Source organism: Tasmannia lanceolata, unplaced genomic scaffold, assembly GCF_043159265.1.
Source record: "Tasmannia lanceolata isolate RefF3 unplaced genomic scaffold, GAP_Taslan_0.1 ptg000015l, whole genome shotgun sequence".
Classification (NCBI taxonomy): domain Eukaryota; kingdom Viridiplantae; phylum Streptophyta; class Magnoliopsida; order Canellales; family Winteraceae; genus Tasmannia; species Tasmannia lanceolata.
In genome coordinates, this window is record NW_027518692.1 from 43150371 (window position 1) to 43175957 (window position 25587).

Sequence of the window (25587 nt, forward strand, 5' to 3'; positions counted from 1 at the left end):
TCCATAGGATGATCCTAGCCCCCGGTCTATGAGGAACTTCATATTATTTAAAATTATGGAGGGTTGGGATCAACCTATGTAAGCCCTTATATCCCGTAATTTTCAAAAAGTACTGTACGGACCACACTATAGGATGATCCAAACCGTCCATTTGATGGGCCACAATGTAAATAGTTTGTGCACAAAAAATCATTTCCATAAGATGAACCTAGTCCTCCGATCTATGGAGGTTTTCATAATATGTAGTTCGTCTGTAGATCGGAGGGCTGGGATCATCTTATAGAAATGATTTTTTTATTTTTATTTTTTGTGCACAACCTATTTGCATTGTGGCCCATCAAATGGACGGTTTGGATCATCCTATAGTGTGGTCCGTACAGTACTTTTTGAAAATTACGGTATATAAGCATAAAAATGAAAAATTCGTCAGGAAGATAGGTGGGAAGGAAAGATGGAAGGAATATCTGCAGCTTGTGCCATGGAATGGAGCATCGAGCTCGAGAAAGGCCTCCGCTCAAAAAAGCCTGGTCAGTAACCCTAGCCCTTTCTCTGTTGAATCCTTTGATTCCTTTCAAGAATGTTCATAAACCTTGGTTAGAAAGTAAAGCTCGTTATTTGTGAATTTGATCGTGTTTCAGAACATCGATCAACTCATCATTTTCAAATATTCTATAACTAAATCGAAATTTGCCCTAGTTCACTTCTGAAGGAGCTAAACTTATCAGTTTTTGCGATTATTTTGCTTGAATTTGAGTGTCTTGGATGCAGTAACTGTTGCTAATGTCATGTGCTTAAGTGATTCAATACTTAAATCCTTCAATTTACGGAAAAAATGAAACAGAAATGTTATCCCCTTTCGGACCAAGATGTAAGTTTTACTAAAATTTATTGTCATCTTTTTGTTCAAATAACAATTAAGGTAAATCAGGGTCAGGAACAATGATTCTTTATGAAACCTATATTCATCTTGCAAGTTCGTTAATATATGGATTGACGCGAGATGAAATGCATTTGCATCATGTAACATACTACAATAATTTAGGTTAACTGATTCACCATAATTCAAAGAAATGATTGTAAAATAACTAAAACTTGTAGTGGAATGTTAGGATATTGTTGTATTTTAAATATGCTATAATTTTATTTTTATTTTTTTAGTAATTCTATAAGAAAAATGAAAACCTTACTATTTATGAGCCATTGTTGCTACCCATTTGTGTCTCCTTATCAGATTTTCATGATTAGAGTCAGTTTTTAGAACACTGGATGCAATCAATGAATTCCAAAAGCAAGTTACATAGAAAGAGGATAGAACTGCATAGAATACTTGATTGGTTTCCATGCAGTCATTGGGCTCTTTTTTTTGTTGATTTTTTGTTCGGGACAGTTGAGCATTACATTGCATAGCTTGGAGAGCTCTATTACCTGTGTCTCGTCTCTTACATTTTTTCCTAGTTTTGTTGATGCAATTGTTTATCATAATATTGTTGAAGAATTTATTTCTTGAGCAACCCAGTGCACTCAACGCACATTTTCATTTTATTTTATTTTTCCAGGTGATATTTGTGCAGACCAATTGCACAGACCTTATAAGTTCCGGCTAATCTATCTTTTTATTGGCTTTTATACTCTCATTTTGTCATTATTCATACTCTCATGGCTTTTATACTCTCATTTTGTCATTATCCATACTCTCATGGCTTTTATACTCTCATTGTTATATTGTTTTTCTGCTGTTTCAGGTCGACCAATTGAGGCTATATTACAGCTTGGGCCTAAACTTCAACAGTGGAGTAAAGAGCCAATTGTTACAATGGGAATGTCAAACATGTTTGGCTTGGTCCCTGAAGAGGATAGGTTGTTTGCAAACACAATAGTCTGGCGGATGCATTTAGGACTGGGGACAACCAAATGAGGGCATGTATTTTGAATGTTTTTCTTTTAGGGATGAGAAATTGTAAGAAGAAGGGTGAAAAATATAAAGGAATTTTGGCAAAGCTGAGGGTGCCCAACTATTTAGAACTGCTGAAAAGAGTAAAGATAGTATTCGACACTGGTGATATTGAATCTAGAGCATTAACTTTACGTCTCCTTGGTTGTTGGGCTGATCTTGCAAAGGATAGTGCTGAAATACGATATATAATACTCTCTAGTTTGGAGTCATGTGACGTTTTGGAGGTAAGGTTAGTAGCTCTTCGCCATTGGTGCCTTTTTTAGATATTGTTGTTACTAATTCATCTCTGGATTTTCCATTCCATTTTCTTTATCTACTGTAAATTTGATTCACATAACCTCAACTTAGCTTCTTTACTATTAACACTTTCTTTATTAGATGGTTTTTAGGGTTGAGCCTTAGCTCAATTGGTAAGATGCTTTGTTCATCAACTAAGAGGTTGGAGGTTCAATCCCATCGTACCTGCCAAAAAAAAAACACTTTCTTTAGTAAAATAAGAAAAATGAAAGAGTAAGCATTATGCTAGGGGCACAGAATGCTGATGAAGATATTAAAAATCTGAAACTAATCATTATGATTTTCTTTTGGCTCAAATTTTTCCTTACTTAAATTATGAACTAATCTGGACAATGCATTTATTATATGTGTGATTTATGCGTTGTGGTGGAGTGAAGTGATACATATAAGGAACATTCATAGTTTATGGGGTTTTTTTTTTTTAAGAAATTTGTCGCATTTTCAAATTAGATGATATAACCTCTTGATTGAATTCAGAATACCAGTCCCTGAGATATACATAATTCAATCTTTAATTCAATGTGTGTTTGGATGTCTACAGGTGAAAGCATCATTATTTGCTGCTGGCTGCTTTTGTGAATTCTCAGAAGAATTTTCGTTTTTTGTTCTAGAGATTGTAATTCACATGATAACCTCATCAAAAACAGCCTCTGATGTGAAGTTGAAAGCTGTACGTGTTTTCTCAAAAATGCGGTGCTCATCTTTAGTTGCAAGTAGAGCTTACAAGGTGCTGCAATTCTTCAACTCCCATCTGAAACATAGATAAACACTCACACCCACAAATAACTTCATTTCATGTGCTGCCTCTTGTAAATGTAGTGAAGGCAAAGTTTTTATCACTAAAATGTGATCGGTGCTGAGCAGCTCTTCTGTGTCATCCATGTCATTTTTATCATGCTTCCCTCTTTAGTTTGGGGTAGGAAAAGTTAGTGAATGGTAACATATATGCTTCATGGTATTCATGCATATTTGATCTTGATTCTTAGTTTACTGTATTCATTTGATTTTGTGCTATGAAGAATGTGACTTGAAACAGGGGATTTTTCCAGCCTATCATACTGATTTGGGCTAGGTAACTTGAAATATATCTAAATATTGATATAACCAATTACCCGAACCAATCAAAGTGACGAACTATATCACAGTGTGAAACCATTGATCGTTGGTTTTTAAACATGACTTGCTTGCCTGGCCACTCTAATCATTGTTCTTACGCTCCTAGCCTCCTACTATCTTGCAAAGACCCATTCTGCCTACCGGTATTTCAATTTCTTTTGTTTTAAGTCATTTACTCAGACAATGCAAGGTTACAGCTGATCACCCCTGTGCTAATCATATTTTGTTTTAAATGTGCTAATTTGTAGAAGGTCTCTCTTGATGATACAATAAAAATTGTCTAAATAATTTTCATCTAATACATTTTGAAGTGCCTCTCACCAGTATTGACTATAGTCATACCATCACCATCCATTTCTGCTCCATCCCAGGCTGGCAAGAAGCTGGTGCTGGATTCGTCACAGGAGGAACTTGTGGCTGAGATGCTTTTATCACTCTCAAAACTTGCTTTCAAATCAATGCTATTGATTCCTGAACAGGTATTCATTCCATTCATCCATGCAGATATGTGGGGGATTCATGCATGAATCCAATTTACATTTCATTTGGTATGCATGTTCTATTTGATATAAGAACATTTATTCTTGATTTTTCCTTAGTTCCACATATTGTTCTTGGGAAAAATTGTAAAATGGCATGCTGTCTTGTTTCTAAAAACAGGTTTGAATGTATTTTAATGTTAAAATTTTCCTTTCATGCTGGAAAAAACATGTTTTATGTGGAGCCTTTTACAAATCATATACGAGCCATAGCTGGGAAACAAATGGGGATTTCATAGGAGGCCGAAAAAAATCAAATAAGTGGATATGTAGTGCATTCTTTAGTATCAGGAATCTTCTATCTAATAGCCTGATCCTGCATTGAAGTCTCTCTTACTGGATACAAGCCTACAACGATATCTTGAAGATGTTCTTTAATAACATCATTTTTAAAAAATTATTTCTAATCTCCCTTCCTCCCTCTCTCAATATTATTAAAAACTCTTAATTTCTGAACATAGAATTATTAATTTTTATATATAGGCAGTTCCTACCGTATCCCACTTCCTAACTTTGTTGTGAATTGCTGCTCATGAAGACCAGGCTAATGCCCATGCCCTATGAGAGTTGATATTGGGGACAAGACTATGATTCTAGATTAACTTACAAATCTGACTGAAGGCATGCCTTGTATAAACTCACAAAAGAAGGATGTACATTCATTAATGAATTGAAAGTGAGTGATGTGTAGATGCAAAAAAAGGGACAAGTGCTTCACAGGATGGTGTAGACACCCCATTTTGACAGGGCCCTAAAACCGCGTATTCGAATGAAATCCCAAGGTCAGGCGGAAAATGAATAGAATGAATCCGAGCAAGAGAGAATTTGGATCCGTTTGGTGGGCCCCATTTGTTTAGATTTGGATCAAACAGGGGGGCCCGCACATTGTAAAGGCATTTTTTGTGGGTCCCACCAAGAAAAAGACAAGTAAAAGAAAGCTTATTAGAATTGTTTGTGAAACGGCTAAATGAGCAAAGTCTTTTGAGCTCTCTTTCTTTATTAGAAAAATTATTTTGAGGGGATCCAATGAGAAAAGGAAGACACTTTTGAAAAGACAACCGTCATCCTTATAATATAAAAAGAAACATTTTTGGACTTTTGCTTCTCCTCTCATTTGAAATATGGCAATGAAAGAGGGGATATTTGGGGGAGGCTTCTCTCTTTTCTATTTTTAACAAAAAAAAAAAGATATACGTGCATGGAATAAGTGGGTCCTACCAAAGCTATATTTTCAACAATAGTTTCTATTCACTGGTTTTGGACGGTTGTATGGAACAAAGACTTCTTACTGTTTTGATGGGGTGTTTTCCTTTTTTTTTATATATGGTATGATTACAAGCCATGTGTAGAGGGGATAGAGGTAAGAAAAGTTTTTTTTTTTTTTAACAAAAAAAAAACCAAAAGTCTGGTCTCGGTCTTCCTGCTGAGCAGCTCAATGACGTCTCCCAACAACCCTCTCAAAAGCCGGAAAATCCGCCCTCTTCCAAGGACGGCTCACCTTCTCCACAGGATCCCATCTCTACCTCTATATGGAGATCCTCTCCTCTCACTCTGTGGGGAGACTCTGCTCCTGACCTCTCTCTGCCTCATCCTCCCTCTGTTTTCAGCTCCCACTCTCTCTCACCCTCTTCAGCAGATAAAAAAAAAAAAAAAAGGGCAGCCAACACCATCTTCTCCGGCAAGCTTGCCGGAATCCGGCAAGTCACCACCATCGTCCCCACCTCCCCTTCCACAGCCACTATCCAAACCCCTTCTTCACAACCATTCTTCAACCATCCCTAAACCCATCTCCTCCACCGAACCACCACCCTCTTCAAACCCAAACCTTCCCGCCGGCCACCCAAGCCTCTTCGGCCAGCCACCTCCCCTGTCCTCCTCATTTTTCGTCCCAACATCCTCCTCTTCACCTCCACCCCCACCAACAACAGCCACCAAGGGAGAGACCGCCATCTCCATTGATTCCGGCAAGCTTGCCGGAATCCGGCCTCGAACCCGAAACCCAAAACCCAAGCCAACCACCACTACCAAAACCCATCCTGCCCAAACCCACCACAGCCGCCACCTTCTTCTCCGGCGAGCTTGTCGGAATCCGGGAAGCCTACAACCCCTTCTTCCTCCTCCATTTTTTTTACCACCACCATCAAACCATCAAAACCCACCAAAACCGAAATCCCCTTTTCTAAACAAAAAAAAAACAAAAACCAAACCATTCATCTTCAACCTCCAGACGCTTACCATCTCCGATCATCGCCACCGTCAGCCACCGCTTCCACCTTCACCTCTAACCGAAACCCACTCCAAAACTGCCACCACCACCACCCTCGAACCACCCTTTTGAGCTCCGAACCCCATCTCCATCGATTCCGGCGACTTTGCCGGAATCCAACCCACCGGCCATCCTCTCCTCCCTCATCTCCATCGGCCACAGCCACCACCGGTCATCATCTGCCATTTCTCCCGAACCCAAAAACCCATTTCTTTCGAAAAACCCAACCACCGAGCCGCCACCTCCATTAAACCTCCACCCTCAGCCACCGTACCCCACCACCACAAACCACAGCCACCACCAATCGCACCAATCCCCAACCACCAAAACCCATTTTCTAAAAAGACAACAACCCAAACCCATTTCGGAAAAAAAACCGACAACCGCCACCACCCACACCACCAACAGCCACCCAAACCCTTCGAAAATCCTCTACCATGCCCAACCTCCATTAAACCACCACCCCCACCAAGCTTCTCCACCGCCACCCCCTCTTTTACCCAAAACCCAAAAAAAAAAAAAACCGAGAAACAGAGGAGAGAAAAAAAGAAGAAGAAGAAGAAGAAGACCCACTCCGGCCGTGCCTCCCCCAGCCAACGTAGTTCGGCGACCTATGCTAAACTACAATGCCTAACCCTCTAGAACCGCTATCCTAGACTCGATTAAGTAGACCCAACTAGTTTTTAAAGCTTCTTGCGACATTACTTAAGTTCAAGTGAATGGTGATTTTTAGGACTCCCTGTATGCCCTAACTAATGCCAGTGAACCCTACACCCTAGGTGTGACTAGGCTGTGTGTCCTAAGGAAAACCGTGGGCTATCTAAGCGCGTTCTAGTCTAGCCATCGGCTCGACTAAGTGTCTAACCGACCACGACTTGAGGCCTCCTAACTCTAGGGACACTCACACGACCGGACATGACAAAGCAACACAATCAGGACAGACTCCCCACTCTACGACACCCCCAAACGCCTAGGACTGACTCCTAACTCTATGGGAGGATCTTTTGAAAATTGTTGGTAAAGTTATTTTGAAGAATTTTTGTAGTTTTGGAAGGTTTTGAAGTTGTGAAAGTTATGAAGTTGTGGGAAATATTTGCAAAATGGTGATTAAAAAGGGTGTGTAAAAAACTTGGTGAAAAATAAATGGTGACTGAACTCAGGGTGCCAGCAGCACGCCTGAGCTGCCTACGTACCCCTCAGCTAGGGATCAAGCCATCCGTAGTTCGGACTCAGATTTTCCTAACTACTCTTAATGACTCGAGATTTTTGAGATTTTTGATTTTTCGGATGTTTTTTTTAATTTTTTCAAGTGTTTTTGAAATGTTTTTTGGAATTTTTGACATGAGAGGACAGAACCCTATCATCATAAGGGTACGATAGACTCCTGAAATCCCGCAAAGGTCGGACAGCATCCTATGCTTTGCGGGAGAAAAAGACAGAAACACGACTCTGCAAGGGTTGGACAGCATCCTATACCTTGCAAGAGCGGATAGAGGAACATGATCTGATGAAAGGTTGGATGGAATCCTAACCCCTATGATGATAAGACCGACTCTTGAAAGACTGACTCTATGGCTAAGGACAGCTTAAAACCAATAGCTCTATAAAAAAAAAAAAAAAGAGAACAATGCCAGTGAGACTAGGTTAGTCTCTGAAAAGAAAAATGACAACTGACGCTTATGAGACATGACATGTCTCCTATAGAAGAGAGGACAAATAAGGGTATTAACACCATTTGCAAGAGGGTTGCACATACCAAAATGATGTGAGGGCTCATTATCAAATAAGAGTATGGGCTGCCAATATCAAAAGAAAGTGGGTAGCTGTTATCAAATGGGTGATATTGGGCTGCCAATATCAACAGAAAGTGGGTAGCCATTATCAAATGGGTGATAGTGGGCTGCCAATATCAACAGAAAGTGAGTAGCCATTATCAAATGGGTGATAGTAGGCTGCCAATATCAACAGCAAGTGGGTAGCCATTATCAAATGGGTGATAGTGGGCTGCCAATATCAACAGAGGGTGGGTAGCCATTATCAAATGGGTGATAGTGGGCTGCCAATATCAACAGAGAGTGGGCTGCCATTATCGAATGAGTGATAGTGGGCTGCCAATATAATAGTGTGAGGGCTGACAATATGAAGATGAGAGGGCTGACAATATCAAGATGAGAGGTGGCCGCAAGTATCAAAGTGAGGGTATGAACTTGTACCACCACTAATACGCATAGTGCTGACACTGTCTATTATTTTTTACGGCTGTTTGGAGGTTAAAAATGATGATTTTTATCACTATCAAAGTCTCTTGACAAAGTCTCTTGATCATGAAAGTCTCTTGAGGGTCCGCAAAACACAACAAAACAAGCATTGCCACACTTATTGCATATTCAAAGAGTGCAACTAGCATTTAAAGAAAAGCCATTTATGTTGACTTTATCAAAGCATTGCAATCATAGTGTTTTGCAAATTCAATACTACACATACGTCTCTTTTTCTCTTAGGAGAATTTGACCATAAATGCTGGTTTTTGTTTTTTTTTTGTTTCGTCATACCGAATTGTATAAAGCAAGAAGGCTACCAATATCAATTGGAAAGGAGGGTAAAAAGGAGGGTTACCAATTTGCAGATGATGGGATTCAATGGTGGAAATGAAGAAACGGTGGAGATGATAGCTTGGGAGGCCGGAGCTCCGGCGAGACACCGGAGAAGACACGATCGGGCCGAGCCTCCCTCTCTCTGTTTTCTCTCTCTCTCTCTCTCTCTCTCTCTCTCTCTCTCTCTCTCTCTCTTTTTATTTGTTTTTTTTTTTTTGCGATAAATATCGCCAACAACAGAGAGAGAGGTGCGGCGGCTGTGGGGGAGGTGAAGAAATTTGGGTTTTTGAAATGGGTTGGAGAAAAGGGCAGAGGGTGGCCGGTGGTGATGGTGGCCGATGGGGATGAGGGAGGAGAGGAGGGCCGGTGGGTCGGATCCTTGGGTTTGGGTTTTTTTTTTAAAAAAAATAAAGAAAATAAAAATGGTGGTGGTGGTGCCGAGGGTGGTGGAAGAGAGGAAACGGGGAGGGTTGCGGTGGTGGCTGATGGAGACAAAGGGGGGAGGCACGGCCGGAGTGGGTCTTCTTCTTCTTCTTCTTCTTTTTTTCTCTCCTCTGTTTCTCGGTTTTTTTTTTTTTGGGTTTTGGGTAAAAGAGGGGGTGGCGGTGGAGAAGCTTGGTGGGGGTGGTGGTTTAATGGAGGTTGGGCATGGTAGAGGATTTTCGAAGGGTTTGGGTGGCTGTTGGTGGTGTGGGTGGTGGCGGTTGTCGGTTTTTTTTCCGAAATGGGTTTGGGTTGTTGTCTTTTTAGAAAATGGGTTTTGGTGGTTGGGGATTGGTGCGATTGGTGGTGGCTGTGGTTTGTGGTGGTGGGGTACGGTGGCTGAGGGTGGAGGTTCGGGTATGGAGTTGCAGAGGTGGTGGGGTACGGTGGCTGAGGGTGGAGGTTTAATGGAGGTGGCGGCTCGGTGGTTGGGTTTTTCGAAAGAAATGGGTTTTTGGGTTCGGGAGAAATGGCAGATGGTGACCGGTGGTGGCTGTGGCCGATGGAGATGAGGGAGGAGAGGATGGCCGGTGGGTTGGATTCCGGCAAAGTCGCTGGAATCGATGGAGATGGGGTTCGGAGCTCAAAAGGGTGGTTCGAGGGTGGTGGTGGTGGCAGTTTTGGAGTGGGTTTCGGTTAGAGGTGAAGGTGGAAGCGGTGGCTGACGGTGGCGATGATCGGAGATGGTAAGCGTCTGGAGGTTGAAGATGAATGGTTTGGTTTTTGTTTTTTTTTTTTGTTTAGAAAAGGGGATTTCGGTTTTGGTGGGTTTTGATGGTTTGATGGTGGTGGTAAAAAAAATGGAGGAGGAAGAAGGGGTTGTAGGCTTCCCGGATTCCGACAAGCTCGCCGGAGAAGAAGGTGGCGGCTGTGGTGGGTTTGGGCAGGATGGGTTTTGGTAGTGGTGGTTGGCTTGGGTTTTGGGTTTCGGGTTCGAGGCCGGATTCCGGCAAGCTTGCCGGAATCAATGGAGATGGCGGTCTCTCCCTTGGTGGCTGTTGTTGGTGGGGGTGGAGGTGAAGAGGAGGATGTTGGGACGAAAAATGAGGAGGACATGGGAGGTGGCTGGCCGAAGAGGCTTGGGTGGCCGGCGGGAAGGTTTGGGTTTGAAGAGGGTGGTGGTTCGGTGGAGGAGATGGGTTTAGGGATGGTTGAAGAATGGTTGTGAAGAAGGGGTTTGGATAGTGGCTGTGGAAGGGGAGGTGGAGACGATGGTGGTGACTTGCCGGATTCCGGCAAGCTTGCCGGAGAAGATGGTGTTGGCTGCCCTTTTTTTTTTTTTTTTTATCTGCTGAAGAGGGTGAGAGAGAGTGGGAGCTGAAAACAGAGGGAGGATGAGGCAGAGAGAGGTCAGGAGCAGAGTCTCCCCCAGAGTGAGAGGAGAGGATCTCCATATAGAGGTAGAGATGGGATCCTGTGGAGAAGGTGAGCCGTCCTTGGAAGAGGGCGGATTTTCCGGCTTTTGAGAGGGTTGTTGGGAGACGTCATTGAGCTGCTCAGCAGGAAGACCGAGACCAGACTTTTGGTTTTTTTTTTGTTAAAAATAAAAACTTTTCTTACCTCTATCCCCTCTACACATGGCTTGTAATCATACCATATATAAAAAAAAAGGAAAACACCCCATCAAAACAGTAAGAAGTCTTTGTTCCATACAACCGTCCAAAACCAGTGAATAGAAACTATTGTTGAAAATATAGCTTTGGTAGGACCAGTTTAGAGGAATGTTAAAGTAAGCTTGCTGGCACTACTTGGACTCCGAGATTTTGCCCTGGTTGAAGACTGTTTCTCCATCTTGATGATTCGCTTTTTCGTTGGAAGTCATTGCCATTGACCAGCTTGTATGCCAAAACACCAAGGCGGAAAATGAATAGAATGAATCCGAGCAAGAGAGAATTTGGATCCGTTTGGTGGGCCCCATTTGTTTAGATTTGGATCAAACAGGGGGGCCCGCACATTGTAAAGGCATTTTTTGTGGGTCCCACCAAGAAAAAGACAAGTAAAAGAAAGCTTATTAGAATTGTTTGTGAAACGGCTAAATGAGCAAAGTCTTTTGAGCTCTCTTTCTTTATTAGAAAAATTATTTTGAGGGGATCCAATGAGAAAAGGAAGACACTTTTGAAAAGACAACCGTCATCCTTATAATATAAAAAGAAACATTGTTGGACTTTTGCTTCTCCTCTCATTTGAAATATGGCAATGAAAGAGGGGATATTTGGGGGAGGCTTCTCTCTTTTCTATTTTTAACAAAAAAAAAAAGATATACGTGCATGGAATAAGTGGGTCCTACCAAAGCTATATTTTCAACAATAGTTTCTATTCACTGGTTTTGGACGGTTGTATGGAACAAAGACTTCTTACTGTTTTGATGGGGTGTTTTCCTTTTTTTTTATATATGGTATGATTACAAGCCATGTGTAGAGGGGATAGAGGTAAGAAAAGTTTTTTTTTTTTTAACAAAAAAAAAACCAAAAGTCTGGTCTCGGTCTTCCTGCTGAGCAGCTCAATGACGTCTCCCAACAACCCTCTCAAAAGCCGGAAAATCCGTCCTCTTCCAAGGACGGCTCACCTTCTCCACAGGATCCCATCTCTACCTCTATATGGAGATCCTCTCCTCTCACTCTGGGGGAGACTCTGCTCCTGACCTCTCTCTGCCTCATCCTCCCTCTGTTTTCAGCTCCCACTCTCTCTCACCCTCTTCAGCAGATAAAAAAAAAAAAAAAAAGGGCAGCCAACACCATCTTCTCCGGCAAGCTTGCCGGAATCCGGCAAGTCACCACCATCGTCTCCACCTCCCCTTCCACAGCCACTATCCAAACCCCTTCTTCACAACCATTCTTCAACCATCCCTAAACCCATCTCCTCCACCGAACCACCACCCTCTTCAAACCCAAACCTTCCCGCCGGCCACCCAAGCCTCTTCGGCCAGCCACCTCCCCTGTCCTCCTTATTTTTCGTCCCAACATCCTCCTCTTCACCTCCACCCCCACCAACAACAGCCACCAAGGGAGAGACCGCCATCTCCATTGATTCCGGCAAGCTTGCCGGAATCCGGCCTCGAACCCGAAACCCAAAACCCAAGCCAACCACCACTACCAAAACCCATCCTGCCCAAACCCACCACAGCCGCCACCTTCTTCTCCGGCGAGCTTGTCGGAATCCGGGAAGCCTACAACCCCTTCTTCCTCCTCCATTTTTTTTACCACCACCATCAAACCATCAAAACCCACCAAAACCGAAATCCCCTTTTCTAAACAAAAAAAAAACAAAAACCAAACCATTCATCTTCAACCTCCAGACGCTTACCATCTCCGATCATCGCCACCGTCAGCCACCGCTTCCACCTTCACCTCTAACCGAAACCCACTCCAAAACTGCCACCACCACCACCCTCGAACCACCCTTTTGAGCTCCGAACCCCATCTCCATCGATTCCGGCGACTTTGCCGGAATCCAACCCACCGGCCATCCTCTCCTCCCTCATCTCCATCGGCCACAGCCACCACCGGTCATCATCTGCCATTTCTCCCGAACCCAAAAACCCATTTCTTTCGAAAAACCCAACCACCGAGCCGCCACCTCCATTAAACCTCCACCCTCAGCCACCGTACCCCACCACCACAAACCACAGCCACCACCAATCGCACCAATCCCCAACCACCAAAACCCATTTTCTAAAAAGACAACAACCCAAACCCATTTCGGAAAAAAAACCGACAACCGCCACCACCCACACCACCAACAGCCACCCAAACCCTTCGAAAATCCTCTACCATGCCCAACCTCCATTAAACCACCACCCCCACCAAGCTTCTCCACCGCCACCCCCTCTTTTACCCAAAACCCAAAAAAAAAAAAACCGAGAAACAGAGGAGAGAAAAAAAGAAGAAGAAGAAGAAGAAGACCCACTCCGGCCGTGCCTCCCCCCTTTGTCTCCATCAGCCACCACCGCAACCCTCCCCGTTTCCTCTCTTCCACCACCCTCGGCACCACCACCACCATTTTTATTTTCTTTATTTTTTTTAAAAAAAAAACCCAAACCCAAGGATCCGACCCACCGGCCCTCCTCTCCTCCCTCATCCCCATCGGCCACCATCACCACCGGCCACCCTCTGCCCTTTTCTCCAACCCATTTCAAAAACCCAAATTTCTTCACCTCCCCCACAGCCGCCGCACCTCCCTCTCTGTTGTTGGCGATATTTATCGCAAAAAAAAAAAACAAATAAAAAGAGAGAGAGAGAGAGAGAGAGAGAGAGAGAGAGAAAACAGAGAGAGGGAGGCTCGGCCCGATCGTGTCTTCTCCGGTGTCTCGCCGGAGCTCCGGCCTCCCAAGCTATCATCTCCACCGTTTCTTCATTTCCACCATTGAATCCCATCATCTGCAAATTGGTAACCCTCCTTTTTACCCTCCTTTCCAATTGATATTGGCAGCCTTCTTGCTTTATACAATTCGGTATGACGAAACAAAAAAAAAAACAAAAACCAGCATTTATGGTCAAATTCTCCTAAGAGAAAAAGAGACGTATGTGTAGTATTGAATTTGCAAAACACTATGATTGCAATGCTTTGATAAAGTCAACATAAATGGCTTTTCTTTAAATGCTAGTTGCACTCTTTGAATATGCAATAAGTGTGGCAATGCTTGTTTTGTTGTGTTTTGCGGACCCTCAAGAGACTTTCATGATCAAGAGACTTTGTCAAGAGACTTTGATAGTGATAAAAATCATCATTTTTAACCTCCAAACAGCCGTAAAAAATAATAGACAGTGTCAGCACTATGCGTATTAGTGGTGGTACAAGTTCATACCCTCACTTTGATACTTGCGGCCACCTCTCATCTTGATATTGTCAGCCCTCTCATCTTCATATTGTCAGCCCTCACACTATTATATTGGCAGCCCACTATCACTCATTCGATAATGGCAGCCCACTCTCTGTTGATATTGGCAGCCCACTATCACCCATTTGATAATGGCTACCCACCCTCTGTTGATATTGGCAGCCCACTATCACCCATTTGATAATGGCTACCCACTTGCTGTTGATATTGGCAGCCTACTATCACCCATTTGATAATGGCTACTCACTTTCTGTTGATATTGGCAGCCCACTATCACCCATTTGATAATGGCTACCCACTTTCTGTTGATATTGGCAGCCCAATATCACCCATTTGATAACAGCTACCCACTTTCTTTTGATATTGGCAGCCCATACTCTTATTTGATAATGACAGCCCTCACATCATTTTGGTATGTGCAACCCTCTTGCAAATGGTGTTAATACCCTTATTTGTCCTCTCTTCTATAGGAGACATGTCATGTCTCATAAGCGTCAGTTGTCATTTTTCTTTTCAGAGACTAACTTGGTTCCGTTGCCGTTTAGGGGTGTCGTAGAGTGGGGAGTCTGTCCTGATTGTGTTGCTTTGTCATGTCCAGTCGTGTGAGTGTCCCTAGAGTTAGGAGGCCTCAAGTCGTGGTCGGTTAGACACTTAGTCGAGCCGATGGCTAGACTAGAACGCGTTTAGATAGCCCACGGTTTTCCTTAGGACACACAGCCTAGTCACACCTAGGGTGTAGGGTTCACTGGCATTAGTTAGGGCATACAGGGAGTCCTAAAAATCACCATTCACTTGAACTTAAGTAATGTCGCAAGAAGCTTTAAAAACTAGTCGGGTCTAGTTAATCGAGTCTAGGATAGCGGTTCTAGAGGGTTAGGCATTGTAGTTTAGCATAGGTCGCCGAACTACGTTGGCTCTGATTCTTCCCGAGGCCGGGATACGTAGTGCAGCTAAGATGGATGGCCATCTTGGTCCGAGTCAATTATCACCTTAGAGTTTAGGGTGTGTCGTGTCGAGTCATTGGTTGTGCTGTATGTTTTGCTGTGTTTTCTTACTTTCATGTACAGATCCTATACCTTTAGATGTAGCATGCATGTGTGTGCCCACCAGAACTTAGACACCAATTAGGCATGGCACTCATAATCTAGCTATTCTTAGGTGACATCTTTCATTTCTTTTTTGTGCTTCTTATTCATCTCCGAGACATGCATGATTAGATAGACGTTATCTCGGAGATCTTCGTTCCCATTTCGCGTGATTTTCGCCCAAAATTCTTCAAAATTAATAATAAATGGCATAAGAGACCAGGTGCTCGCACTTGGGCGAATTGGGGGCGCCTAACCCCTTCCCCATTCGTCATCAGGCACGGACCTTTTATATATCTCTGGTTATCTGTTGCGAAAGAGCACAGCATGGGATCCAGGGCCTACTTCCTTGGATGGCGACTCTTTCTTTGTTTAAGGTGCCTCTCGAATCCGGGCTAGTCCCCGAATCGAGAGGTATCTCACTTCACATCGCCGCTCATGCTGTGAGGGGCACTCTTTCGAGAGTTCCTTGGCGGAGCTCTCCTTCACGTGGATGATCCTGAGACTCGCGTGGGGGCACGTCCCCCCGCCCCGTCTCGGATCGGGGTCCACAGATGGCACTTCAATGCCATGTTTATACCCCTATTTTGCTTAAGAGTCTACCATTTCTGTTTGTAATAAAGTGACGTAAACTTTTTCAGACATGACAGTGGAATAGGTTTCAATTATTGTATTTCTCATGTGCTTGAGAGACCTTGGTGTTTTGCGTATCGAGTCATCATTTTATCCTAGTTTCCAATTTGGAATTGTAAGGTTGGGGGGTTATATCCCCTGGGTTATTTTATTTTTGGGTTTATTATGTAATGGGGTGGGACTACTTGTCCCCAATCTTTTATGTATATTTGTTATTATCAATAGATGTGTCGACTTTCAGAAAAAAAAAATAAAGTGACATAAACTTGATCCACATATCTAACTTTTCAGTTTATTTATTAATCTAATTCAGTTATGCCTGTGACAAAGACAAGTTATACACACAAATAAGATCTTATTGAACTAAGAAAGAAATAGAAGGCAAATATGCTTTCCTCAACTAACGTCAAGCCTGTTGTACAAAGAGAAACCAGCTCAATTCTCAGATTAGCCTGTCCGCCATGGCTCATTATCCCTGGGACATTGTTGATAAATCTTGTGGCTCCTCCAAGTCCCCAATTGAGTCCAAGATATCTGCGGAAAACTTTGCTATCCTACATGCGATATAGGATCCCTTGTTTTCCTTGCAGGCTATATTTACTTATTTAGAGATCTGTTCTCAATGATCCACTCCACACTCCTACATTTCATCTCTTGTTTGAATCTTACATTTGTCGTGCAAACCTCAGCATCAGTCATATCACAATCGTTGTACCAAGCAGGAGCTCATAATAATGTAAAACCATCATGCTCTTGATTCACAAAAAGCATCTACAAAGGCCCTGTTTTCTCTAGTGGGAACCGTCACAATCCAACTTTCTTACTAATGCAAACCCCAGAGGCTCTGATACCAAATGGGTACAACCCTAGGGTTTGCAAGGTTGACTACTGGGAATTTAGGGGCTAATAAAAGGTTTTAATTCAATTATAACAGCAGCATGTGTTCCCCAATCAGCATAAACATAACATTAATAATCAAAATCAGCAAAGGATTTTAAAGAAATTCTAGGCTAGAAATTTCAGTCATCCATTAAATTTAAATTATCCATATCACGTTCCATACTATAAGTCCCAGGAAGAACTGAAGAAGTTTTTATTTTTTAAATTAACAGTGAATTTTATTAGAATGAATATGGGGACAAGATGTCCCTACAGAGAAATACAACTTGTAATTCAATAGACATCAGCCTATTGAGAAGGTAGAGATTCTATACAAGTCACATTTGTTCCCGTTAGAAAAACCCCTGCTTTTGCCAGCTCATCCGCCGAGAAATTTGCCGTTCTCCTGCGATGAACTAAGCGAGGATGAATACTCCTAACAAGGTCTCGAATCTCATCGAGGATAAACTGCAACCTCCACGGCCCACCACCAAGATTGGAGTCCCAGGCTATCACATTTGATGAGTCTCTCTCCGCGATTAACGGGCCTAAATTATGATTGGCATACCACCGGAGGCCAAATAACAACCCCCTAGCCTCTGCTTCGTTTTCGTCGCAAGTTCCCGCTGATCCGGAGTAGGATACTAAAGTACTACTGGAGGAATCTCGAATCAATCCCCCAAAACCAGCCGGTCCGGGGTTGCCTAAAGAACTGCCATCGAAATTGAGTTTTAACCACCCTTCTCCCGGGGCCTCCCATCCCGGAGTGATAGTGACCCGAGACTTTCTTTCATGTAACGCCTCCTTCCAGTTTCTTAGAGCCATCCCTGTAGAGTACGGGATTTTACCTTTTACCATTGCCCAGAAGATGATTGATAATCAATATGAAGAAGTAACTAATCAATATGAAATAAAATCAGTTCTCAACTATAAATCTGTCCCAAGATTAGAAAGGAAACTAAATATGATGATGGGCCCATCATTGGTGCTAAAAGTGTCTTTTTATTTTAATCTTAGGGTTATAAATGACCATTCTAAGTCAATAGGGGTATTTCAATCCTTTTCTTCTTGAGTCACTTAATTGAATTTTGTAATGAAGATAGGGGTTAAGGCCGATCAAATCCCACAACATATTTAAGTGAGGAGGCATTATTTCTTCGTTGGGTTTTGTATGGAAACTTTCTAGATTTTAGGGTTTTAGTTAGGAGGGTTTACATGTGAGTCTTTTAAGCTGTTGGAAGATTCTTGAAGGCGTGAAGTGAAGGTTTGTATATATTTTAAAACGCCTTAGGGCCACCATATGGTGAATATTATGAATGAGAGAAGACACTTTGCTTTGTGCAACTTTGAATCTCTGATTCTCCATCAATCTTGATGGGATGCTTCAATCAACCTACATGTGTGATGCCCTGGGATCCAATGGTGTGATGCCGTGTAGATCTTTTGTTTTCTTCAATCCATCTATTCAGAGGTATTCTACAATCTTTCTCCCACCTTCTTGTTATAAACTTTTAAACTTCTCAGTTTTTGCAAATAATTTAAAGTTCTCATGAGACATTTTCTTTTCTTTTTCTTTAAAAAAAAAGACATTTTTTTTACGTCAATCATGCTAAAGGTTCAAGTGATCGATCGTTCTTCTCATCTATCTTCTCATCTATAGTTCTTTACTATGTTTTTGTGATTCTAAAATTCAGTAGCTCCCGTGAGATGCATTTTTTACAGTAATTGTGCTAAAGATTCTAATGATCTTTCCTTAAATGCAACAACTGAATTTGAATAAATTCTCATACCCAACTTTTGATCTAGAACCCAACTGTTAATCTGACTTGATTGCTGTCCCATTTGCTAAATCCCTTCAATTTGTGGATTGGTTTAGTTGTATTAAGAACTATAAAAAGATCTGAGGGTTGGATCTTGTCCGAAATTCCCAGGCATTAAATCAGTCCAAATTTTGATATTGACACCCCTACATCCTAAAACTGTTTTGTTGCCCAGTTTTCTCCAATTTCTCTCTTTGGATTCCATCTGGTTCAGTTTTAACTGTTACAAAAGTCCCACTTGTCTCCATGAAGTACTTCCATCGATCCCATCATACAGAAAATGCAAAGGACCATAGAAAGCTCAGTGTAGATCATTATATTCATTTTTTTCAGTGATGTGCTGAAGATGGCCTTGGGAAATATGTAGGTATTTATATTTAGTTTCTAATGCCTGCAGATTAGATCATTTATATTCCTATCTTTGCGACTTGAGAAAAGATAAGGTGTCAGAAAAAAATTCCCAAGGAAAATGTGAGCCCGAGAGGGCAAAAGTACAGATGGGGATCAGTTTGATTATCCAAAGCATTCATCTGATGGGCCCTACCATGGATTGTTTATCCAATGAATCTCTGCAGTATGATTTTCTATGCCTGGCCCCATTATGAATAGGTGATCTACCGAATCTTCCCTGTCGAACATTCCCAACCCTCCATCTGTGATTTTCTGACTGGATGTGAGCCGCTGCCTTTAAACTTTCTGTTTACATGCCACAAATTGAAGGGTTAGGGGATCGTCCAAGGAGTATTTTTACGGCATTGTCCATCCATAATGGGGTTCAGGAAATGAATGTCTTGGATCATCAAACTGGTCGATCACCTGTACTTTTGACCACCTCTAATTTTCGTTTCAAAAAGTGTGCAACATATCCGTTCTCATGAAACGTAATTTATATTGGAAGCTAGTGTAGAAAAATCTTTCATTATGAAAAAGTTGCTCTGACAAATCAAACATGTATGTTAAATTTTACTTTCTAGTTTTCTCATCATGAATTTGCATAAATTTTAGACTTTGCTTTCTCTGATATTTTGTATTGGCTTTTCAATGTACCAGTTAGTAAATAATTATCTTTGGATCCTGAATAGACACACGGACTGTGTGGCACCATCAGAGTTCCATCCTATTTTGTTTGGTCAACATAACTGGATCCATAGTTTCAAAACTTCCCTGCGTCATATTGGACTCTCCCGAGTCAACTCCTTTTTACCTTGGCCGTGTTCCTGTCTGAGTCCGCGTTTTGCCTTCTCTGATATTTTGTATTGGCTTTTCAATGTACTAGTTAGTAAATAATTATCTTTGGATCCTGAATAGACACACGGACTGTGTGGCACCATCAGAGTTCCATCCTATTTTGTTTGGTCAACATAATTGGATCCATAGTTTCAAAACTTCCCTGCGTCATATTGGACTCTCCCGAGTCAACTCCTTTTTACCTTGGCCGTGTTCCTGTCTGAGTCCGCGTTTTGCCTTCTCTGATATTTTGTATTGGCTTTTCAATGTACTAGTTAGTAAATAATTATCTTTGGATCCTGAATAGACACACGGACTGTGTGGCACCATCAGAGTTCCATCCTATTTTGTTTGGTCAACATAATTGGATCCATAGTTTCAAAACTTCCCTGCGTCATATTGGACTCTCCCAAGTCAACTCCTTTTTACCTTGGCCGTGTTCCTTTCTGAGTCCGCATTTTGCCCTACAAAATCAATCAAAATTCTTTTGACTCTCCCAAGTTATGACCGCGTCAACCAAACACTTAACTGCTGCTTGCCGAGCCGGCTAAGATTTGCCTTTGCTGCTCTTTGACCCACATCTGCATTTTGAAACACTGATTGGATCTATATCTTTGTGTAGGCTCATAAATGAGGTAAATAGTTACTACTGTTGATGCTGGTAGCAAGTCCTGAACTATTATGATGAAAATTTTGTAATAATTTTAGTTTCCATAAAGAAAATTCTTAACGTTTTGTGGTGGATTTCTTGAAATTTCTTGGAAAATGTCGTCCTTTACCATTGTAATTACTCCATCTAATATGCAAAGAAGCAGCTTATTTGAAACTTTATGTCACACAAGCTTTCATTCAATACGTTGTGATGCAGGTAGAGTTGCTCTCATCCTTTATTAATGGGGAATCTGCTTCTTCCATACCTTCTAAGGCGTTGAGATGTTTGTGCTTTCTCTCAGGAGGGGGAGCCTGTCATTTACCTGTTAATGCAAATGTACTCAGAACATTGTTCCATGTACTAGACAGTGCCAACTTTTCACTCAATTCACAGATTGAAGCTTTACGGATTTTGCGTAAGGTGATGGTCATTCTGCTCCAGTTTCTACTTCAATTTTTCCGTCACTCTATTTCTACTTCATGGTACACATACCAAAGATATTCTTTCTAAAAAGCCGACATGCCAGATCTAGTATCAGATACACGTGCTGGACACTGACATGGGCAATAGGAAATGAATCTTAATTTACCTTTCTTTGTTTCTTTCTTTTAAAAGAAAATATCTTACTTCTGTCGTTATAGTTTGGTTTTATGGACAATCATTTTATATAAACTTGTCGTGTAATGTTACTGCATTAACTTTTTGAAGTTTTCCAGGGGATGTCTGACACCAGTGTACGTGTCGCATGAAGACATTCCTCTGTCTAATTTACCTTTTCATGATTCTTATCGGGTAATGATGTTGTCAATACCATGTTTTGATAATTGCACTAAGTCAGCTTGTCTTTTCCTTTTTAATTGGCTTCTGAGCGCTTTTTGAGAACTGTAATAACCTTTGATACCTGTTTAAATAATAAAAGATAAGCTGAGTTTGTGCAATTGTTAAAACCTGGTGGTGCTAATATCAATAGCCTTCTTATATTTCTAATGAGAAAGGATGGTATTCATGGAGATTTTGCAGATCATTTGTACTCTACCATGCATGCCTTTCATGGATATGCCGGAATTCATGAAAAAAATGTTGATTGTTGAAACTGCTGCTCAATCTCCGGTCACTTTAAAGAGATTTTTAGCTATTGGCCTGCTTGTAGTGATATCATGCAACCTGAAAAGGATGAGGGGAGGACTATGGTACCGTTGTCATGAGAAATGGTCAGTCACAAATGTTCCTTCTGAAGATGGTTCAGGTGGTGTAGCTTTGATATCTGATGTAAATGGTCTTGTGCCTTTCCCAAATCATGTTTCCCTGTTAGTTATGGATCAGATCACCTTGCTGGTGAAGCAAGTAAATGCTGGGCCTGATAGTGGAGGACCAATATTTAACCCTGAACTAAGGTCTTGTGGAGATGTTAAGCAAGAATTCCTATGCTTGCTCAATTTTATTCTGTGTTTGGTTGAAGAATATCCTACATTAGCCCCATCGGTACTGGATAGAGTCAGATGCTTGTTGGAATCACTGGTGGGTATGTATAGTTCCAACATCAAAGCTGATGGTAGCAATGGGGAAGTCTCTGCAATGGACATGGATGGTGAAATACACAGTTCCTATGTTAGCAGATTCACAGGATTCAAAGGCAAAGGCCAATCTCCCATTGCCGGAGAGCTTGTGTTTTGCCTCTGCAGGTTTGTCGGAGCTTGTCTCAGAACACTTGATGAAGCCGGTGCAGTTTCTGTGGAAGTATATCAGACAGTGAAGCTTCTTATTGAATGCATACAACTAAGTGGCTTTTCTTCTCATGATATGTGCATAGTTTTCTCGCTTCTCTTACATTTTCGTCTCATTTGGCATTGTTCTGGAAATGGGAATAACACCAGCAGCAGTGTGGACATATCTTTAAATAAATCAAAAGTCAATGCTCACTCAAGCGTATCTGAGGATGATTTTTGGGTTGACCATGAATGGATGACACTCGAATTTGTTAAGAAGTTGATGAGGGAAGCCGATTTTTGGGCAGCCTACAAAACAGGAAAATATGCCGCTTGTCAGGGTGCCTGGTTTTCAGCTACATTTACTTTTAGGCTACTAACAAAACAGGTGGAATCAGATGCCTGTCGTTACTAGTTGAAGTCTCTGGCGTTATTCTCTGGTGCTGAAAGTGAAATCCGACTGCTGTTTTTCCAGAACAAGGCATCCAGTTAATCAATGGATTACAGGTGGACAGTGATTGGAGGAAACCTTATGGGCATTCTACAGGGTTAGTTGATCAAGGTGTTACTGTCAATGCTGATTTGCACGACTATGGAGGAAAGTTTGCAAGGGCTTGTACCAGAGTTTGTTCTGCAGAGAAAATATTGGCAACTGCCGGCAGAACATTCTATTTTCAGAGGTGGTTTTTGAGTCTAAGAGTTAAATTTCTTGAAATTTTGGTAGATGTATTTGGGCTCTTGAGTTCCATTCCATGTATTGAGGGGAACATTGATGAAGACAGGGGGGTTGACAGACCTACTGGAGCCGGTCCTCCTGTACTGGTTGTGCATTATTTGGCATATCATTTTAGGTTTATCTCTTTTCGGTTGAAGAAGTTGGCTAAAGAGTTTGATTTTCTCGCCACATCTTTCATGGACATTGACGGTGAGAGCTTTAGAAGTATCTCAAGCTTTCACTAATCTGTTCATTACTAGCCTTTTGCACTGGCTTTACTCTATACTTCCCAAACCTTCCAGCTTACAACAATGGCATGACCCAGATTTCAGAAAACTTAGAAAAACATTCACGGTTAAAGCTGATACAAGATCTAGCTGAGCGCTTGAGGCATATTGACAGTGAAACCAGTACAAATCTCCAGTTATGTACATTCTGCAACACGAATATCTCACTCTGGCCATGGAGAGAGAGCTTCTTTAAATGTTTGTAGGTTTGCCATATCAAATGTTCTCCACATACAAGAAGAGGCAAAGGGAGCCAAAGATGAGGGAAATCTTTGCTTGGTTTTCAGGGCTGGACTGCTAGTTCTGTCAGACATTGTTAGGAAATCGATATATATACCTTTCCAGGCTCCCAAGTATTTTTTTAGAGTAAGGTATGCAATTAAACTAACTCTATACTATATATTCCTGGTGCTTCATATGGGAGATTCATTGATCAAGAAGTTGGGAATTTTGAAATGGGTTTAAACTTTTTAACATTTATTTATCAACTGGTAATAGGAACTGTCCTACACAGTGCTAGCAAATTAGTCCCTTGTCTCAAAACTCGGACTTGAATTTTTATCGTAGTTATAACTTATAAAGTCCATTATGTTTCATCCTAAACAGGTGGAATGTTTTTTTTCCGGAGTGGAAAACTGGACAGAATGCAAAATGAAACTTTCTGCCCTGTGTTTCACTTTATTCTGATCACTCCTAGTCTGTTTTGGGAATTCTGAAAAATTCTAGAAATGCTTTCTTTGGATTTTATTTGGGGATTTTTCTTTTTTACCCTCTTTTAGTGATGGTTTTATAACTTTGAGAGGGCACTTGATGTCTTTTAACCCTCCCAAACAAATGAGAGGGTTAAAAGCACGTCAAACCCCCTAATTTTCACACTTTCGCAAACCTATTTATTTGATTTTTCAACTTTTAAAAAAATTCACCAGCTGTAGCGTCTTTTCTAGAATGAAATACTGGAACAACTGAAGCACTGTAATGTTCCAATCTAGGAGCAAAACGAAACGCCACCGGAACCGAATCGATAACTAAGCTTTTGATCAAGAACGGTAATAGTACTTGAAAGATTCTTTACAAATCGTTCAGACTTTGTACTAAGAATTTGGTCCACATGATTTGCAGTGCCATGTTCTGGTTCTACAAACCAAGATTTTTGAACATTGGTTGGCCCTGTGATGCCGACCCCAACTAGTTTGGGACAAAGGCTTTGCAGAGTTGTAGAAGTTGGCCCTGTGATCATGTCATTATATATAACCAAAATTTCACTTTGTTATTTTCTTTATTTCTGAGGCAACAGTATGCTGTTGAAGATACTGGATTCCATAAATATAGATGTATATTAGTATTTTTGTATAGATCAGGGTGTCTTAGTTAATGAAATGGCTTGCATTCTGCCCATTCCTAAAAGCTTGACTTGCTAAAAATTAATTTCCATGTATTAATCTTCATATTTCTTATTTCCTGAATGTGCATACAACTTTCTGATCAACCAAAAACTTTTTTCTAACCATATCTACTGTTTGAACACTGTAATATTCTTAGGCCTTGTATTGGTGTTGAGCTCTTCGCTTTCAATGCGGATGCCCAGAATTCGGATGAAATATCTGTCTCACCAGGCTTCTGCCTCTCACTGAATCTCTGCATCCAAATGAATAATACAACACCCAAGTGTCGTGTTCGTGTTCTTAAGCTGTACTGCATCATTGCTGCTAAGCCATTGGATTGCCTACCAAAAGGAAGCAGAGAAAGTAAAGGCAAAATCCAGTCAGACTTTCCAACTGTGATGACTGATGAAATGGTGAGTTTGAATGAAGAGTTACTGCTTTATATGAGAGATGGTCGTAAAAAGACGAGTAGAATGCATGGTGGGGCAGGCCATAGTGATGGTTTGGTTAAGGCTTTTGTGTGTTGTGAGCCAAATGAGAGAGGACAAGGATTCTCAACTTGCTTGCTCGATGTGTCTACATTTTCAGAGGGTTTCTGCCAAATCATATGGCATTGCTGTTGTATTGATAGCAAGGGCTGTTACTGGAGTCTATTACCCCTTTGAATACTGGTCCTGCCTTCAGTGTTAAGAAATCATCTCTGACTGTTTGATTATTTATTGACATCAGTTGGATTCCATGTACTATTTTTGCGAGAAATTATATGATGAAGGGCGTGTAAACACGTAAAGGTGGTAAGATAGAAGTACCACCCTTGATATTTGATCCAACAGCAGTTCCTCAAAAAGTGAGCCGCTGTTGGATCAAATATCAAGGATGGGATGATGAGTAAGTGTCTATACGGCCGTTCATCATATCATTTCTCTTATTTTTGCCACTTAAAAAATCATCTGCACAGCGAAGGAGAGTTCAAATTCAAGTCTTTGAAACTTAAGTCATGGGTTCAGTTCTACCTTGCACACCAAAGGAATGCTGGAGAGGAGGAAAAGTCATCTCAAATGCAATGCATACTGATATCCACACCACTAAAAAACTACTTTCTTGAATCAAGTTGA

At 41.4% G+C, this 25587-nt stretch overlaps 1 protein-coding gene across 4 annotated transcripts; it reads left to right on the forward strand.

Moving 5' to 3' along the window:
- Positions 1-409: 409 nt before the first annotated feature.
- LOC143847417 (uncharacterized) lies at positions 410-25209 on the forward strand. 4 transcript variants are annotated; one of them, XM_077356236.1, is made up of 7 exons: positions 410-527; positions 1743-2183; positions 2793-2978; positions 3739-3846; positions 20599-20802; positions 21403-23461; positions 24630-25209. In XM_077356236.1, the coding sequence occupies exons 3-6, from the start codon at positions 2877-2879 to the stop codon at positions 22501-22503; spliced, it is 1515 nt and encodes a 504-aa protein (XP_077212351.1). In that variant the 5' UTR covers positions 410-527; positions 1743-2183; positions 2793-2876; the 3' UTR covers positions 22504-23461; positions 24630-25209. The 4 variants fall into 4 exon arrangements, with proteins under 4 accessions (XP_077212351.1, XP_077212349.1, XP_077212350.1 ...); XM_077356234.1 differs by having other exon boundaries at positions 1743-2178; XM_077356235.1 differs by having other exon boundaries at positions 1743-2178; positions 2793-2921.
- The last annotated feature ends 378 nt before the right edge of the window (positions 25210-25587 follow it).

Coding starts and splice junctions, on each gene's coding strand:
- LOC143847417 (XM_077356234.1), top strand. CDS start 1,912: ATGAGGGCATGTATTTTGAATGTTTTTCTTTTAGGGATGAGAAATTGT. Junction 3,847..20,598: donor TGCTATTGATTCCTGAACAG/GTATTCATTCCA, acceptor GTTGTGATGCAG/GTAGAGTTGCTCTCATCCTT. Junction 20,803..21,402: donor CTTTACGGATTTTGCGTAAG/GTGATGGTCATT, acceptor GAGATTTTGCAG/ATCATTTGTACTCTACCATG.